Source organism: Oncorhynchus kisutch, unplaced genomic scaffold (genome assembly GCF_002021735.2).
Source record: "Oncorhynchus kisutch isolate 150728-3 unplaced genomic scaffold, Okis_V2 Okis01b-Okis20b_hom, whole genome shotgun sequence".
Lineage (NCBI taxonomy): Eukaryota > Metazoa > Chordata > Actinopteri > Salmoniformes > Salmonidae > Oncorhynchus > Oncorhynchus kisutch.
The window spans coordinates 11,906,905-11,926,424 of record NW_022261978.1 but is presented as its reverse complement, the minus strand read 5'-3'; the positions used below and the strand labels follow the sequence as shown (position 1 = coordinate 11,926,424).

General features: G+C 41.5%; 1 protein-coding gene across 3 annotated transcripts; it reads right to left on the bottom strand.

Annotated features, from left to right (window-relative positions):
* Positions 1-1,825: 1,825 nt before the first annotated feature.
* On the bottom strand, positions 1,826-14,333 carry LOC116359020 (zinc finger protein 501-like). Of its 3 annotated transcripts, XM_031811659.1 has the most exons (4): positions 13,808-14,332; positions 9,030-9,123; positions 2,754-2,803; positions 1,826-2,361 (listed from the first exon to the last, which is right to left on the bottom strand). In XM_031811659.1, the coding sequence occupies exons 1-4, from the start codon at positions 14,040-14,042 to the stop codon at positions 2,318-2,320; spliced, it is 423 nt and encodes a 140-aa protein (XP_031667519.1). In that variant the 5' UTR covers positions 14,043-14,332; the 3' UTR covers positions 1,826-2,317. The 3 variants fall into 3 exon arrangements, with proteins under 3 accessions (XP_031667519.1, XP_031667518.1, XP_031667517.1); XM_031811658.1 differs by lacking the exons at positions 1,826-2,361; positions 2,754-2,803 and having other exon boundaries at positions 8,084-9,120; positions 13,808-14,333; XM_031811657.1 differs by lacking the exons at positions 1,826-2,361; positions 2,754-2,803 and having other exon boundaries at positions 8,084-9,123; positions 13,808-14,331.
* Between the last annotated feature and the right edge of the window lie 5,187 nt (positions 14,334-19,520).

The following is a 19,520-nucleotide window of genomic DNA, read 5'->3' as shown; positions in this document are numbered from 1 at the left end:
GACCCAATCTTATTAATACATTAAATCATGAATAAAGGGGTCTAAGTTCGAGCAAGGCATATATGTCATTACTTTAAAAATCCCCAAATGTATGGAACAATCACAGAGAGCTCCTTCAACAATTCCTACAGTACTGAACAACATATTCATGTGTAGAACATCAGTAGAATGCCCCTTTAAAACCACACATTAGTTCAACAACTGCATAGCTTGTGCCCCTATTTTAAGATGGTACTCACTTGTGTTATTCGGATCTTCAGACTCGTCCTCCTCATCCCCGTCTTCTTTTACTCTCAAAACGTCTTCCTCTTTTGAGATAACCTTCTCTTCCACTCCAACAGGTTCTTCCTCTTCTTCCATTAGAACATCCTCCTTTTCATTTAATGTGATAGCCTCCTCTTCCTCTTTTACTCCAAAGGGTTCTTTCTCTTCTTTCACTGTAATAACATCCTCTTCTTCTTTCAATGTGATTTCCTCCTTTTTAATTCTGAAAGCGTCTACCACCTCCTCTTTCACTGTGACAGCCTCTATCCCCTCTTCCTCTTTCACTGTGACAGCCTCTATCCCCTCTTCCTCTTTCACTGTGACAGCCTCTATCCCCTCTTCCTCTTTCACTGTGACAGCCTCTATCCCCTCTTCCTCTTTCACTGTGACAGCCTCTATCCCCTCTTCCTCTTTCACTGTGACAGCCTCTACCCCCTCTTCCTCTTTCACTGTGACAGCCTCTACCCCCTCTTCCTCTTTCACTGTGACAGCCTCTATCCCCTCTTCCTCTTTCACTGTGACAGCCTCTATCCCCTCTTCCTCTTTCAATGTGACAGCCTCTATCCCCTCTTCCTCTTTCACTGTGACAGCCTCTATCCCCTCTTCCTCTTTCACTGTGACAGCCTCTATCCCCTCTTCCTCTTCCACTCCAAAAGGTTCTTTCTCGTCTTTCACTGTAACATCATTTTCTTCTTTCAATGTGATAGCCTCTTCTTCTTCTTCCCTTTTCACTCTGAAAGCTTCTTCCTCTTCTTTCACTGTAATATCCTCCTCTTCTTTCACTGTAATATCCTCCTCTTCTTTTACGACAATGTTAAGACCCAGAGCTTCTTTCTCCATCCAGCAGACCTTCTGTTCTTTAGCAGGGGGGGAGTAGCTTAGTGAACTCATGGTCGGGGATGGTAGCTAGTTAGCATTTGCGACTAGCCTGGGGCTGGTATAACTTTTTTTTAAACAAATTGGTAAATTTTACAAGCAAATTAATTTTACGTTAATACATACACATAATTGTATTTTAAACACTGATTAATATACACAAGAATAGTCTAAAGAACTTCAATGATTCGATTTTATGTTGACTAGCAAGCTACCGAAATGGTTGAATAAGTAGCCTTGTTGGTCGTTGAAGAAGCGTCCAGTCCCGTCCACTAGATTATACGTCACGCAAGAAGCACCACATGAAAGACTCACATCGCCATCTGTTGACTGGAGTGCATAACGCAATTTCGACAAATATTCATAACATTGTTAATTCTGGCAAACAATTTCAAAATAAGTAATTTAAAAACAACCAGGTGTTATGTTTTCTCTTACAGCCAATAAGGTCATTAGGCATGATTAGGTGACAGGTTGACAAGGGTGGCATTTTCTGTGCTAAACTGACCAAGACACTCCACCAACAACAAATGAAATCAAATTTTATTGGTCAAATGCACACATTTATCAGATGTTTTTTCTGGTGTAGCGAAATGCTCAACAGTGCAGTAATATCTAACAATACATAACACATGCACATCTAAAAAGTAAAAGAATGGAATTAAGAAATATAGAAATATTAGGATGAGCAACGTCAGAGTCAGGAATATAATTCTATATGTATTTGATGGTACATTATGTAGAGGTTACTGATGTGTGCATTGCCAAAGCAAAGTGGAATAAACAATTACCAGTTGACAGTTGACTCTCCCACCTCGACAGTCTTCACAGTTCCACTCACAGATGGTCCGTGTGCTCCTGCAGGCCTGTTGATTCTCCCACCTCGACAGTCTTCACCGTTCCACTCACAGATGGTCCGTGTGCTCCTGCAGGCCTGTTGATTCTCCCACCTCGACAATCTTCACCGTTCCACTCACAGATGGTCCGTGTGCTCCTGCAGGCCTGTTGATTCTCCCACCTCGACAGTCTTCACCGTTCCACTCACAGATGGTCCGTGTGCTCCTGCAGGCCTGTTGATTCTCCCACCTCGACAATCTTCACCGTTACACTCACAGATGGTCCGTGTGCTCCTGCAGGCCTGTTGATTCTCCCACCTCAACAGTCTTCACAGTTCCACTCACAGATGGTCCGTGTGCTCCTGCAGGCCTGTTTGAGGTACAACTGGACAGAAACACATCAGTATTCTTAGACTTCAGCTGAGACCCTCCTCTCCACAAGTGCATAGGAGGGGCCATTTTAAAAAGGGTCTGGACAAAAATAAAAACAGTTTGTGTAGAGGTGGGGGGGTCATCTTAAAAGTAGAGAGCCTGTACCAATCCCAAAATCATCCCCTAAAACCTGTGCCCTTGTGGACATCTGAGGGAGACTTGATCCATATAAGCAATATGGTGTAACTGTGACCTGGTGGGGGGTCAAAGTGGATCATCTCAGATCTCCATAAGTGTTTAGGGCGTATAGGTTTTAGGGGGATGATTTGGGATTGGCCCAGGCGCTCCACTTCTAAATTGACCCACTTTATGACAACAGTTTTTCAATGGACCCTTGAAGCTGACCTTTTTTCTTCCTTTTTAATCTGAGATGAATTGCTGGTCTGGAACGTCTCCTGTTGTCATATTTCAATAAACACTGTTTTCTGAGCGTCATATTTCAAAAACACAGTAAACAATTTGGATTAGAAAAGTCTGACTGTCTCTATTATCATTCAGTAGGTCCCATAGAATTATGTGGTCACTCCCAGTAAGGTCAACTTAGAATTATGTGGTCACTCCCAGTAAGGTCAACTTAGAATTATGTGGTCACTCCCAGTAAGGTCAACTTTGAGTGGTTGATATCCCATGCTTATTTGCGCTGTGCTCGGGAGCCTGGGGACAAGGTGTCCGTGTATTGACCATGTTGAGTGGTTCATGTGTGGTCTATCTATGGTCAGAGGGAGCTGGGGTGCCGACGGTGAGAGGAGGTGGAGAGGACGGTGGGAGTGGTGGTGGTTGGAGGTGGAGAGGACAGTGGGAGTGGAGAGGACGGTGAGAGTAGAGGGGACGGTGGGAGTGGAGGTGGTGGAGGTGTGTGGGGTGGAGAGGACAGTGGGAGTGGAGATGGTGGAGGCGTTTGGGGTGGAAAGGACAGTGGTAGTGATGGTGGTGGAGGTGTTTGGGGTGGAGAGGATGGTAGGAGTGGAGGTGGTTGGAGGTGGAGAGGACAGTAGGAGTGGAGGTGGTTGGAGGTGGAGAGGACAGTGGGAGTGGAGGTGGTTGGAGGTGGAGAGAACAGTGGGAGTGGAGATGGTGGAGGCGTTTGGGGTGGAAAGGACAGTGGTAGTGATGGTGGTGGAGGTGTTTTGGGTGGAGAGGACGGTGGGAGTGGAGGTGGTGGAGGTGTTTGGGGTGGAGAGGACAGTGGGAATGGAGATGGTTGGAGGTGGAGAGGACAGTGGGAGTGGAAAGGACGGTGGGAGTGGAGGTGTGAAGTCATATCCTTGTTCCTGTTCAGGTACCAAGCCAGCCGAGTGCCGGTGGGCTCTATCATCAACATGGAGCTCCTGCTGCTCCTGCCACTAATACACACACACACACACACACGTAGGAACGTTCCCCCTATTTACATGTTCGTGTGTATGAGTGTTCTGTGCCAGAGAAGAGGAGTCTGGTATGGGAGGAGGACATTAGTTTCCCTACACCCTACCATTACCCCCTACTGTCACCTTAACCCCCTTACTGTTAAACCACTGACCACTAAGGTTCCAACATCACATTTGTCTTGTGTTTTAGATGAGGAGTTGAAGGAGGAGCCTTGTACCTACTGCAGCACCCGGAGCTCCGCGCCATGACGGCCAACTTCTTTCATTTTTATTTTTTCCGACATTGCTTTTGTTGAATAAACCTGGTCAATGGAAACCTGCATACTGTCTTACTGGAAGATCCACTAAGTTTATCAACCATTATTTTACCAGGTAAACTGATAGAAAACAAAATCTCTTCTACACTAAGGACCCAGGGAAGAGTTGCAAGGTAGAGGAGAACAGAAGAATGTGCCTATTTGAAAGATTTAAAAACATCAAACTCATGACGTGATGCTAGAAAGGGTTGGGAGACCCCTGCTCTAGGGCAGAAAGGTTGGGAGACCCCTGCTCTAGGGCAGAAAGGTTGGGAGACCCCTGCTCTAGGGCAGAAAGTTTGGGAGACCCCTGCTCTAGGGCAGAAAGGTTGGAGACCCCTGCTCTAGGGCAGAAAGGTTGGAGACCCCTGCTCTAGGGCATAAAGGTTGGGAGACCCCTGCTCTAGGGCATAAAGGTTGGGAGACCCCTGCTCTAGGGCAGAAAGTTTGGGAGACCCCTGCTCTAGGGCAGAAAGGTTGGAGACCCCTGCTCTAGGGCAGAAAGGTTGGGAGACCCCTGCTCTAGGGCAGAAAGGTTGGAGACCCCTGCTCTAGGGCAGAAAGGTTGGAGACCCCTGCTCTAGGGCAGAAAGTTTGGGAGACCCCTGCTCTAGGGCAGAAAGTTTGGGAGACCCCTGCTCTAGGGCAGAAAGGTTGGGAGACCCCTGCTCTAGGGCAGAAAGGTTGGAGACCCCTGCTCTAGGGCAGAAAGGTTGGAGACCCCTGCTCTAGGGCAGAAAGTTTGGGAGACCCCTGCTCTAGGGCAGAAAGTTTGGGAGACCCCTGCTCTAGGGCAGAAAGGTTGGAGACCCCTGCTCTAGGGCAGAAAGGTTGGGAGACCCCTGCTCTAGGGCAGAAAGTTTGGGCGACCCCTGGATAATGGGTCTGTGTTCTATGATTGGGTGTTTGGGGTCTCTGGTTGGCTTTTAGTGTATTGATGTATATAGATTGTTGTTGTAACCACAGAGCTGATCTATAAAAAGAGGCCTTGGTCTGTAAATGCTAAAGAAAGAAATAAAAAAGTATTGATGTGTATAGTTTGTGTAACTACAGAGCCATCTATAAAATATACCTTGGTGATTTATGACTAAAGGTTAAATATTTTTTTTAAATACAACAACAAATCAGTGTCCTCAGTCCTGGAACCTTCAGTCTGACGTCAGCTGACGTCAGAACCCATACACAAATAAAGTGTCACAATTAAGATCAGTGGAAATCGTGTGTATTACAGACAGGGAAAACATAGAAATAAGCTTAGCATTGTGTTATTTACTCTTAACTGAATATAAACTGCATTCAGCTTAAATGTCCCCAATACAGCTTGTTTTTGTTTTCGGTTGCAAAACATTTCACTATGGTGTGCACTAATTAATATGACCCTGATTTAAATCTTCACATGATAAAATTGACTTCCTGTGAGGTTGAAAACAAATCAGATCCCTCGACCTGGAGGTCACGTTTATTACTAAGACAAACTGTGCGACTGTCACACCCCCTCCCCCATTATCCCGTGTATTTATACCGGTGTTCTGTTTGTTACCAGTTCTTATTGTTTCTTCAAGTTTACCAGTAGTTTTCCCTCTGCCCCTATTGTTCCTGTTTTCACCCGCACTGACCCTGCCTGCACCTTTGCCCCACTACTCTGGATTATCGACCCCTGCCTGCCTTGACCTGTCGTTTGCCTGCCCTTGTTGCTGAAATAAACATTGTTACTTCGACAGCCTGCATTTGGTTCTTACCTTAAACGTGATAGCGACCGCTAAAAGGGGTAGTTTAGTGAGCTCGTGGTCGGATGTGAGCTAGTTAGGATTCGAGTCTGCTCATTTATACAGCCAGCTAGCTAACAAACGTAAATGTGAAATAAATGGGGTAACTAATATATACTTTGGAAGTGTGTTAAACACAGTGGCTAATATATACGGAAAGCGTTCAGAAAAAGAGGTACAATGTTTTGGTCATGTTGACTAGCTGTTCTTGTTGAAGTATTGAAATTCCCACAAAATAATGTTAACGTTCTCGGGAACTATTTGAGAACATTCCCAATGCGTTTCTAGAACGCGAACAAACATTTAATTAAATATGTCTGAACTTTTAGGATACGTTATATTACAGTAATGAAATACCGAGAAAATTATTTCGTCAAGTTCCTGTAAATACGCAGAGAATGTTCCAAAGCCAATCAACTATACTGCACCATTCCCAGAACGTTGTGGAAAGGTTGAATGCAAAATAACCATAAGACAACCACGCTCTTAGAAACATATGGTTCTCAGAACGTTGTTTTACCATGGAAATGTCCATTGTTACCCACACAGATTCCAGGATAGTAAGAGGTAACAGAAAGCATTGTAATCCAGGGGAGGTGTAACAGGTTCCAATCAATCAAATGTATTTATAAAATCCTTTTTACATCAGCCGATGTTACAAAGTGCTGCACAGAAACCCAGCCTAAAACCCCAAACAGCAAGCAATGCAGATCAATATAGAAGCAAGGTATTCAAGTGATATAGATGGCAAAAAGGGCTAATCACAAAGTTGGAAAAGAACAGCTAGTGTTACCTGACCACCGCTCCAGCTAGTGTTACCTGACCACCGCTCCAGCTAGTGTTACCTGACCATCGCTCCAGCTAGTGTTACCTGACCACCGCTCCAGCTAGCTAGCCTTCACAAGGCTAGTTAAGGGCCATGGGTCACCAACAAGTAGCATTACACATGGATCTTATAGTAAAAGCCACCGAGCTTTGAGCTAAAGCTAGCCTTTAAAATCCACCTAGCTTTGAGCTAAAGCTAGCTAGCCTTTAAAAGCCACCGAGCTTTGAGCTAAAGCTAGCTAGCCTTTAAAAGCCACCGAGCTTTGAGCTAAAGCTAGCTAGCTTTAGCTCAAAGCTCGGGGGCTTTTAAAGGCTAGCTAGCCTTTAAAAGCCACCGAGCTTTGAGCTAAAGCTAGCTAGCCTTTAAAAGCCCCCGAGCTTTGAGCTAAAGCTAGCTAGCCTTTAAAAGCCACCGAGCTTTGAGCTAAAGCTAGCTAGCCTTTAAAAGCCACCGAGCTTTGAGCTAAAGCTAGCTAGCCTTTAAAAGCCACCGAGCTTTGAGCTAAAGCTAGCAAGAAGAAGAAGAAAAAAAAACAGGAAACGTGACTTTTATCAGTTGAAAGATAATGCTGGGCTTATCTGTGATGTTGTACAAAACCATGAGTCAATAATTCATTTTGTGGTCTTTCATTGATAAACTGACTCGCAAAGTAATTTGACTAAGTTTCTGATAAGGGCTGGGTTTATCATTTGTAACCATCTACAAACATACTCCAAGTGTGAGCTTATTAGTTCCTGTTTATGACCTGTTGCTACAGTGGTTTACTTCTGTCTGCAATGCTGGAAGGGCTGATGGTGAAACAGGGAGTAAGAAAATATATATATATTTGATCTGAGTTCATCGCTTGATTAGCAAAGCTACTCTGACTGCCACCAAAGTGCTGCAAACTTGCTTTCATGTCGGGGGTTGTTGTTGGACTATAAAACGAATCTATAAAACTGCACAGCGTATGTGATCAGAACTAGATAAAGCACGACACAATTAAAACAGAACCAATAACAGCAATAAAACATACCAAAACAAGAGAAACATATATTCAGGTGAATCATTTTGATTCTGAACATTACATATAGAAATATAATGAAGAGGACTCGATTCACGTCTCCCAGAGCCTATAGGCTGTGCCAGAGACCAGGGGAACATGAGATGTGCTCACTCAATTCATCCATATTTATAAAAGGAGACATACGTTGCTGTTCAGAAGTTGGAACTAGAGGTACATTTCCACTGTAGAACCGCAATGACAAACATTTAGTGACAATTGCCTTTGTTTGTGGCACTAATTGTTTTCTTGGTCTGTTATCTTTACAGGACCATACTATTCCCTTAAAGCCTGTAAGATACATATTGAAAGCAAATGTAAACAATAGAGTAAATGGCACTTGAGAGTGCTCGAGTAATGACACACAACACACAGAGCCGGAGTTGAAAAATGACCATGTAATCGCAGAGAGCATACACATTCAAACTGACATATTGGTAGTCTACAATCAAACCAATGTATTTCATATTCAATGTCTTGAGATTTAAAAAATACAAACTACACTTTCATCAAATGGCATAAACAGTATATAAACTGTTCATTCTGAACATCACTGAACTACATACACCTCATATTCATATTTTTTGGGGAAGTATAAGAATATTTTTTTTACCAGGCAAGTTAATTAAGAAAAAAAAATCTTATTTACAATGATGACTTCTCTCCTGTGTTTAAAGGCTTCTCAACTGTGTGTGTTCTGTTATGTGATTTCAGGTAATCTAACCGGGTAAAATTCTTTCCGCACAGGGAGCAGTGGTAAGGCTTCTCTCCGGTGTGTATTCTCTTATGTTTTTTCAGACAACTTGATTGAGAAAAACTCTTTCCACAAACGGAGCATTGATAAGGCTTCTCCCCCGTGTGCGTTCTTGTGTGGGATTTCAGGTGGGTTGACTGGGTAAAACTCTTTCCGCACAGGGAGCAGAGAAAAAGCTTCTCTCCAGGTTTTTCTCCTGTATGTATTTTTTCATGCTCTTTCAGGTACTTTGCTAAGGAAAATCTTTTTCCACACTGGGAGCAATGGTAGGGCTTTTCTTCTGTGTGTGTCTTCTCATGCTGTTTTAGGATCCCTAACTTGGTAAATCGCTTTTCACACTGAGAGCAGTGGAAAGGTTTTTCTCCCGTGTGTACTATTTTATGTTCTTTCAGATGTGCTAACCGGGTAAAAGCCTTTTCACACTGAGAGCATTGGTAAGGCTTCTCGCCTGTGTGTATTATTTGATGTTGTTTTAGATTCTGTAACCAGGTAAAACACTGTCCACACTGGGAACATTTGTGAGGCTTCTCTCCTGTATGTATCCTCTCGTGTTTCTTTAGGTCACCTAACTGGTTAAAGCTCTTTCCACAGTAGGAACAGTGATGTCGTCTTGCTGGTTCGGAAGTCTCTGGCTCTGGTTCCTCTGCTGAATCTGGTCTCTCTGCTGTCAAAGACAAAGTGTTTATTTAAAGTGGAACTGAAAGCATTTTAACTAATTTGCAGATATGAAACAAACAGACAATCATAAATCAGTCAAAATTATAAAATTAATGCTACGAAACCAACTTTATAAGAGGTTTTTAAAAATAGGTTATATTTGACTCAACATTCCATGACGAACACTAAGGCATTGTTGGCAGAATAGATGGATACAGTTCAATGCATGAATAATATAATTCAACAATACATTTCTTAGTCCCAAAAAATATTGCTCTCAGGTTGTAAATTACAGCTGGCCTGGTACATTGTTTACTGCCTCCATTCGGGATGCACCGTATCAGATTCAATGACTCAATATTTTGGACAAAAACAAACGAATGTAACTAAGGCTGGGAATGTCTATACAATCAGACTAGCAAGGGCAATGATCACGAGGCAGTCATAATGTGGCTAATAGGCTAGCGTTTCTATTTAGGTAGCAAGCTAAAAAACATGGAGCTTAACACTAGCTAGCTAACAAGAGGAAGTGATGTCATTGGAGGAGTGGGTAACTTTTCCCCCTCGTATTGTTTTTTTGGTGGCTACACAGCTAGAGATGCAGGTGTCATTTGGTTAGCTAGCTAAGAACGACTGTTATCCAGTTAGCATATATCTCTTGGGTTTGCAAATTCACTGTGGCTATCTACTCCAATTTCAGAGCACTCTCGTCTGACTGTACCAGAGCGCAGGATAACTGATGAATTTACGAACGTGAAACACCTGTTGAATGAATATACACTGCTCAAACAAATAAAGGGAACACTAAAATAACACATCCTTTTGTTTGTTTGGGTATGTGTGTATATATGTATGCGTGTGTATGTATATATATTAACACTAAAATAACACATCCTATATCTGAATGAATTAAATATTCTTATTAAATACTTTTTTCTTTACATAGTTGAATGTGCTGACAACAAAATCACACAAAAATGATCAATGGAAATCAAATTTATCAACCCATGGAGGTCTGGATTTGGAGTCACACAAAATTAAACTGGAAAACCACACTACAGGCTGATTCAACTTTGATGTAATGTCCTTAAAACAAGTCAAAATGAGGCTCAGTAGTGTGTGTGGCCTCCACGTGCCTGTATGACCTCCCTACAACGCCTGGGCATGCTCCTGATGAGGTGGCGGATGGTCTCCTGAGGGATCTCCTCCCAGACCTGGACTAAAGCATCCGCCAACTCCTGGACAGTCTGTGGTGCAATGGTGGATGGAGCGAGACATGATGTCCTAGATGTGCTCAATTGGATTCAGGTCTGGGAAACGGGTGGGCCAGTCCATAGCAACAATGCCTTCCTCTTGCAGGAACTGCTGACACACTCCAGTCACATGAGGTCTAGCATTGTCTTGCATTAGGAGGAACCCAGGGCCAACCGCACCAGCATATGGTCTCACAAGGGGTGTGAGGATCTCATCTCGGTACCTAATGGCAGTCAGGCTACCTCTGGCAAGCACATGGAGGGCTGTGCGGCCCCCCAAAGAAATACCACCCCACACCATGACTGACCCACCGCCAAACCGGTCATGCTGGAGGATGTTGCAGGCAGCAGAACATTCTCCACGTTCTTGCGAATCTTGGTGTTCTCTGGCAAATGCCAAACGTCCTGCACGGTGTTGGGCTGTAAGCACAACCCCCATCTGTGGACGTCGGGCCCTCATACCACCCTCATGGAGTCTGTTTCTGAACGTTTGAGCAGACACATGCACATTTGTGGCCTGCTGGAGGTCATTTTGCAGGGCTCTGGCAGTGCTCCTCCTGCCCCTCCTTGCACAAAGGCAGAGGTAGCGGTCCTGCTGCTGGGTTGTTGCCCTCCTACGGCCTCCTCCACGTTTCCTATGTACTGGCCTGTCTCCTGGTAGCGCCTCCGTGCTCTGGACACTACGCTGACAGACACAGCAAACCTTCTTTCCACAGCTTGCATTGATGTGCCATCCTGGATGAGCTGCACTACCTGAGCCCCTTGTGTGGGTTGTAGACTCCGTCTCATGCTACCACTAGAGTGAAAGCACCACCAGCATTCAAAAGTGACCAAAACATCAGCCAGGAAGCATAGGAACTGAGAAGTGGTCTGTGGTTATCACCTGCAGAACCACTCCTTCATTGGGGGTGTCTTGCTAATTGCCTATAATTTCCACCTGTTGTCTATTCCATTTGCACAACAGCATGTGAAATTTATTGTCAATCAGTGTTGCTTCCTAAGTGGACAGTTTGATTTCACAGAAGTGTGATTGACTTGGAGTTACATTGTGTTGTTTAAGTGTTCCCTTTACTTTTTTGAGCAGTGTATATATTTTTTGCAATTAATTAATTGAACCTTTATTTAACTAGGAAAGTCAGTTAAGAACACATTTCATTTACAATGGCGGCCTACCAAACCCGGACGACGCTGAGCCAATTGTGTGCCACATTATGGGACTCCCAATCAAGGCCGGATGTGATACAGCCTGGATTTGAACCAGGGACTGTAGTGACTCCTCTAGCACTGAGATGCAGTGCCTTAGACTGCTGTGTCCATGTGTGTTAACTATTTAACTGTACTAGAATGATTAAAATTCCGCTAAAATTTTAAATAATCGGTTAAGGAAAATATTGAATATCGGTCAAAAATGTAATATCGAGGCCTCCCGGGTGGCCTAGGGCACTGCATCGCAGCGCTAGCTATGCCACCAGAGACTGAGTTCGCGCCCAGGCTGTCGCAGCCGGCCGCGACCGGGAGGTCCGTGGGGCGATGCACAATTGGCCTAGTGTTGTCCGGGTTAGGCCGGACGACGTTAAAAATGTGTTTTTGATGCAGTATTTGTGGCAAGCTACCTGCCCTCCAGGACACCTACAGCAGCCGTTGTCACAGGAAGGCCAAAAAGATCATCAAGGACAACAACCACCCGAGCCACTGCCTGTTGTCCCCGCTATCATCCAGAAGGCGAAGTCAGTACAGGTGCATCAAACCTGGGACCGAGAAACTGAAACAACAGCTTCTATCTCAAGGCCATCAAACTGTTAAACGGCCATCACTAGCACAGAGAGGATGCTGCCTAGATATAGACTCATTGGCCACTGTAATATATCGTACATTTGTCACTTTAGGGTAGTAAGTCTAGTGGTTAGAGCGTTGGACTGGTAACCGGAAGGTCGCAAGTTCAAATCCTTGATCTGACAAGGTACAAATTTGTCGTTCTGCCCCTGAACAGACAGTTAACCCACTGTTCCGTCATTGAAAATAAGAATTTGTTCTTAACTGACTTGCCTAGTTAAATAAAGGTTAAAAAATAATAATAATTCCACTTTCAATGTTTACATATCTTGCATTACTCATTTCATATGTGTATACTGTATTCTATACTGTCTATTGCATCTTAGTCTATGCGCTCTGACATCACTCATCCATATATTTATATATTCTCAAAATCAAATCAAATGTATTTGTCACATACACATGGTTAGCAGATGTTAATGCGAGTGTAGCGAAATGCTTGTGCTTCTAGTTCCCACAATGCAGTAATAACCAACGAGTAATCTAACCTAACAATTCCAAAACTACTACCTTATACACACAAGTGTAAAGGGATAAAGAATATGTACATAAGATATATGAATGAGTGATGGTACAGAGCGGCATAGGCAAGATGCAGTAGATGGTATTGAGTACAGTATATAAATATGAGATGAGTAATGTAGGGTATGTAAACAAAGTGGCATAGTTTAAAGTGGCTAGTGATACATGTATTACATAAATATGCAGTAGATGATAGAGTACAGTATATACATATGAGATTAATAATGTAGGGTATGTAAACAGTATATAGTCCATTATTCCTTTACTTGTGTGTGTATTAGGTATTTGTTGTGGAATTGTTAGATATTGCTGCACTGTCAGAACTAGAAGCACAAGCATTTTGCTACACTTGCAATAACATCTGCTAACCATGTGTATGTGACCAATAGATTTTTTGTGGACGTGCAGGATCTTGCAGGGATTTCTAGTCTGCATAATGTCGATTAGCATTTTCGAATTTGAGAGTAAAATATAGCTGAATATATTGATAAAAGTCACCTTGTCCGAGATAACATTAAACTGTCATCAAAACGTCACGCCAGGGTAAGGCTACACAATAGATGGCCCTTATTCTAATATTCCCTATGGGAAAAATGTATGGCGGAAAAACTAATAGAAGCATTTCCCTGCTTGACCGCTAGGTTTTATGGGTATTATGACACCTCCACTGTGGGGCCCGATACCTATCGTGGACATTGCCATTGGATGCACTGAGTCGCCTTAGTAGATATGCCATGTAGCCATAGTTAGAGAACGGAAGGGTGTGTTGTAATTCACACGTCAGTTAGGCTGATAGCGTGCTTAAAAAAGTTGTAAACAAACACTGTATAGTTTTAGAACCTGCTTAAACTATTATTTTTATCATTTGGATGGTCAGTCCTTGTATTCATAGCTATTTTATGGATTTGAAAGTTGTTACATATCGGTGTCTCCAGCACCCAACCTTTAGCTGTTCACCAAAACGAGTGCCATGGCGGCCATTTTGTTGTTGTTTGAATCACGGATTGCCACTTCGAAAAACCACATCAGTTCAACAATTGGCAGTTTGTGCTCCTGTTTTTAAGATGGTATAACGTTACTCACTTGTGTTAATCAGATCTCCAGTCTCATACTCTTCTTCCTCGTCCTCCTCTTTCGTTGTGACAGTAATCTCTCCCTGGTCCTCAGCTTTCACTCTGGAAGCTTCTTCATCGCCTTTCACTGTGACATCCTTCTCTTCCTCCTCTTCTTTCACGACAATATTAAGCCACAGACCCTGTTTCTCGGTCCAGCAGACGTCCTCTTCTTTAGCAGGCGGAGAGTAGTTTAGTGAGTTCATGGTCCGGAATGTTATTAAGAAAGCCAACTTAGATAGTTAGCATAAGCTACTAGCCTAAATCTAATTTAACCAGTTTAGCAACCCGACAACGTAAATATGAAGCTGGGATGGGTAACTAGTAGATACGAAAGACGTGTGTTTAAAGCACAGTGATTAATATACACCGAAAACGTCTAAATAGCTCAAATATTTTCGTCTTTGTTGGATAGCAAGCTATCTAAGTGACTGATTAGCTGTCGTTGTCGAAGAGGTGTCCCGTCCACTAGATTATACGTCACACTCCGGCAGCATCGCTTGTAAAAACTCATATCGCTATCTACTGACTGGAGTAGGTAACACAGTTTGGAAAAACGTTTATTTTTCATGTATTTCATTTGCGTTTACACAGGCAGCCCAATTCTGCATTTTTTTCCACTAATCAAAATACGCATCTTCTCCTACATGGTGTAATCATGTAGATGTACAGTAGAGGTCAGACACAACTACTCATTCAAGGGGTTTTCTTTATTTTGACTATTTTCTACATTGTAGAATAATAGTGAAGATATCAAAACTATGAAATAACACATATGGAATCATAGAGTAACCTAAAAAGTGTTAAACAAATCAAAATATATTTTATATTTGAGATTCTTAAAAGTAGCCACCCTTTGCCCCGATTATAGCTTTGCACACTCTTCACATTCTCTCAACCAGCTTCATGAGGAATGCTTTTCCAAGAGTCTTGAAGGAGTTCCCACATATGCTGAGCACTTGTTGGCTGCTCTTTTTTCACTCTACAGTCCAACTCATCCCAAACCATCTCAATTGGGTTGAGGTCGGGGGATTGTGGAGGCCAGGTAATCTGATGCAGCATTCCAACACTCTCCTTCTTGGTCAAATAGCCCTTACACAGCCTGAAGGTGTGTTTGGCGTCATTGTCCTGTTGAAAAACAAATGATTGTCCCACTAAGCTCAAACCAGATGGGATGGCATATCGCTGCAGACTGCTGAGGTAGCAATGCTGGTTAACTGTGCCTTGAATTCTAAATAAATCACTGACAGTGTCACCTGCAAAGCACGACCACACCATCACACCTCCTCCATGCTTCACGGTGGGAACCACACATGCGGAGATCATCCATTCACCTACTATGCATCTCACAAAGACATGGCTGTCTCAAATTTGGACTCAACAGACCAAAGTACAGATTTCACTGTTCCAATACCAATTGCTTGTGTTTCTTCACCCAAGCAAGTCTCTTCTTCTTATTGGTGTCCTTTAGTAGTGGTTTCTTTGCAGCAATTTGACCATGCAGGCCTGATTCACGCAGTCTCCTCTGAACAGTTGATGTTGAGATGTGTTTGTTACTTGAACTCTGTGAAGCATTTATTTGCGCTTCAATTTCTGAGGCTGGTAACTCTAATGAATGTATACTCTGCAACAGAGGTAACTCTGGGTCCTTTTCTGTGGCTGTCCTCATGAGAGCCAGTTTCATCAGAGTGCTTGATGGCTTCTGCGACTGCACCTGAAGAAACTTTCAAAGTTCTTGACATTTTCCAGATTGACTGACCTTCATATCTTAAAGTAATGATGGACTGTCGTTTCTCTTTGCTTATTTGAGCTGTTCTTGCCATAATATGGACTTGGTATTTTACCAAATAGGGCTATCTTCTGTATACCACCCCAACCTTGTCACAACACAACTGATTGGCTCAAACGCATTAAGAAGGAAAGAAATTCCACAAATTAACTTTTAACAAGGCACACCTGTTAATTGAAATGCATTCCAGGTGACTACCTCATGAAGCTGGTTGAGAGAAGGCGAAGAGTGTGCAAAGCTGTAATCAAGGCAAAGGGTAGCTACTTGAAAGAATTTCAAATATAAAATATATTTTGAATCGTTTTTTTTGGTTACTACATGTTTCCATATGTGTTATTTCCTAGTCTTGATGTCTTCACTATTGTTCTACAATGTAGAAAATAGTTGAAAATAATAAAATAAAACTTGAATGAGTAGGTGTGTCCAAACCTTTGACTGGTACTGTATATAATGAACAGACTAGGTCTATACTGCTCCTACATGGTGTCACAATACATCATGTAGATGTATAAAATGAACAGACTAGGTCTATACTGCTCCTACATGGTGTAACAATACATCATGTAGATGTATATAATGGACAGACTAGGTCTATACTGCTCCTACATGGTGTAACAATACATCATGTAGATGTATATAATGAACAGACTAGGTCTATACTGCTTCTACATGGTGTAACAATACATCATGTAGATGTATATAATGGACAGACTAGGTCTATACTGCTCCTACATGGTGTAACAATACATCATGTAGATGTATATAATGAACAGACTAGGTCTATACTGCTCCTACATGGTGTAACAATACATCATGTAGATGTATATAATGAACAGACTAGGTCTATACTGCTCCTACATGGTGTCACAATACATCATGTAGATGTATATAATGAACAGACTAGGTCTATACTGCTCCTACATGGTGTCACAATACATCATGTAGATGTATATAATGAACAGACTAGGTCTATACTGCTCCTACATGGTGTAACAATACATCATGTATATAATGAACAGACTAGGTCTATACTGCTCCTACATGGTGTCACAATACATCATGTAGATGTATATAATGGACAGACTAGGTCTATACTGCTCCTACATGGTGTAACAATACATCATGTAGATGTATATAATGAACAGACTAGGTCTATACTGCTCCTACATGGTGTAACAATACATCATGTAGATGTATATAATGAACAGACAACTGTCTATACTGCTCCTGTAACACTACATAGATGTATATAATGAGCAGACTAGGTCTAAACTGCTCCTACATGGTGTAACAATACATCATGTAGATGTATATATAATGAGTGTCCACTAGTGGTGTTCCACATACTATTCAGACAATAATGTATTGGATTAATCCAATCTTTTTTACAAATTCGCACAGGTTTTCGCTGACATAGTGGAATAATACTGATAGGAATATTAATAAAATAGTGAATGTTTTTAATAATACTGCGAGGAATATCCATGAAGTAGTGAATGTTTTTAATAATACTGTGAGGAATATTCATGAAGTAGTGAATGTTTTTAATAATGCTGATAGGAATATTCATGAGGTAGTGAATGGTTTTAAAAATACTGATAGGAAGATGTTTATCATTGACACTAACCTGGATAAATAACACTAGAAGATGTTTATCATTGAGACTAACCTGGATAAATAACACTAGAAGATGTTTATCATTGAGACTAACCTGGATAAATAACACTAGAAGATGATTATCATTGAGACTAACCTGGATAAATAAAGACAACAACACTAGAAGATGTTTATCATTGAGACTAACCTGGATAAATAAAGACAACAACAACACTAGAAGATGTTTATCATTGAGACTAACCTGGATAAATAAAGACAACAACAACACTAGAAGATGTTTATCATTGAGACTAACCTGGATAAATAAAGACAACACGAGAAGATGTTTATCATTGAGACTAACCTGGATAAATAACACTAGAAGATGTTTATCATTGAGACTAACCTGGATAAATAACACTAGAAGATGTTTATCATTGAGACTAACCTGGATAAATAACACTAGAAGATGTTTATCATTGAGACTAACCTGGATAAATAACACTAGAAGATGTTTATCATTGAGACTAACCTGGATAAATAACACTAGAAGATGTTTATCATTGAGACTAACCTGGATAAATAAAGACAACAACACTAGAAGATGTTTATCATTGAGACTAACCTGGATAAATAAAGATAACAACACTAGAAGATGTTTATCATTGAGACTAACCTGGATAAATAAAGACAACAACAACACTAGAAGATGTTTATCATTGAGACTAACCTGGATAAATAAAGACAACAACAACACTAGAAGATGTTTATCATTGAGACTAACCTGGATAAATAAAGATAACAACACTAGAAGATGTTTATCATTGAGACTAACCTGGATAAATAAAGACAACAACAACACTAGAAGATGTTTATCATTGAGACTAACCTGGATAAATAAAGACAACAACAACACTAGAAGATGTTTATCATTGAGACTAACCTGGATAAATAAAGACAACACGAGAAGATGTTTATCATTGAGACTAACCTCGATAAATAAAGACAACACAAGAAGATGTTTATCATTGCTATTAGAAATTCATCACAACACAATAATGATGAAGTAAAGACCCAACGGGGCCTAAAATTAACTTTTTTGGGTCCACCAGCGACTGTGGCAGGTAGATAAAAAATATATACCAACCACTCAGATTTTTTACCAGACCAAATTTGTCTAAAACTACACCAACAAAACACACAAAAAACAGATGAACATGCTTTGTAATGTTTCTAAAAGAATAAATGTATTATTAGTCAGAAGTAATGTGGTATATTGTTTCATTTAAAAAAAAAGTGACCTGAATCCAATTAGTCATGGTGTTATTACTTATAGACAGGGCATTCAGAATGCATTCAGACCCTTTCACCTTAAATAGACAGGGCATTCAGAATGCATTCAGACCCTTTCACCTTAAATAGACAGGGCATTCAGAATGCATTCAGACCCTTTCACCTTAAATAGACAGGGCATTCAGAATGCATTCAGACCCTTTCACCTTAAATAGACAGGGCATTCAGAATGCATTCAGACCCTTTCACCTTAAATAGACAGGGCATTCAGAATGCATTCAGACCCTTTCACCTTAAATAGACAGGGCATTCAGAATGCTGTCAGACCCTTTCACCTTAAATAGACAGGGCATTCAGAATGCATTCAGACCCTTGCACCTTAAATAGACAGGGCATTCAGAATGCATTCAGACCCTTTCACCTTAAATAGACAGGGCATTCAGAATGCATTCAGACCCTTTAACTTTTCCACATTTTGTTACGTTACAGCCTTGTTCTAAATTCAATAGAAATGATCTGTTTAATATAATGAGAAAACAGATATCACAAGCAGCTAGGTCTGTAACAATGCTCCCTTAAAAACACGACTTCCATACGGAAGTGACTTTCCCGTAAGAAAGCATTTTCGCAATCCCTAAACCTTTTCCTAACCTTTAACCTATTTCTCGTAAACCTGCAACATTAATTATCCTAACCTCCTGCATAAATTCTCCAATCCGGGGGCCTCATTTATAAAACGGATTTACGGTCAATTTACGCACAAAACCACGTATAAGTAGTTATTTATAAAACTTTACTTTGACGTGAAAATGATCTTCTCTGCGCAAAGTCTAGACTTAAACGTACATGATTTCCCTGCTGGTTATGTAGGGGTATTGCAGTTTGGGACGCATGTGCATCCAAGCCTGTGGTGAACGTTGCATTAGCTTTATGAACAATTTGTGAAGAATTATCAATTAAAGGTGTGAAGAATTCATTGCCAGACGCAAGGTGTTTTGAATTAAAA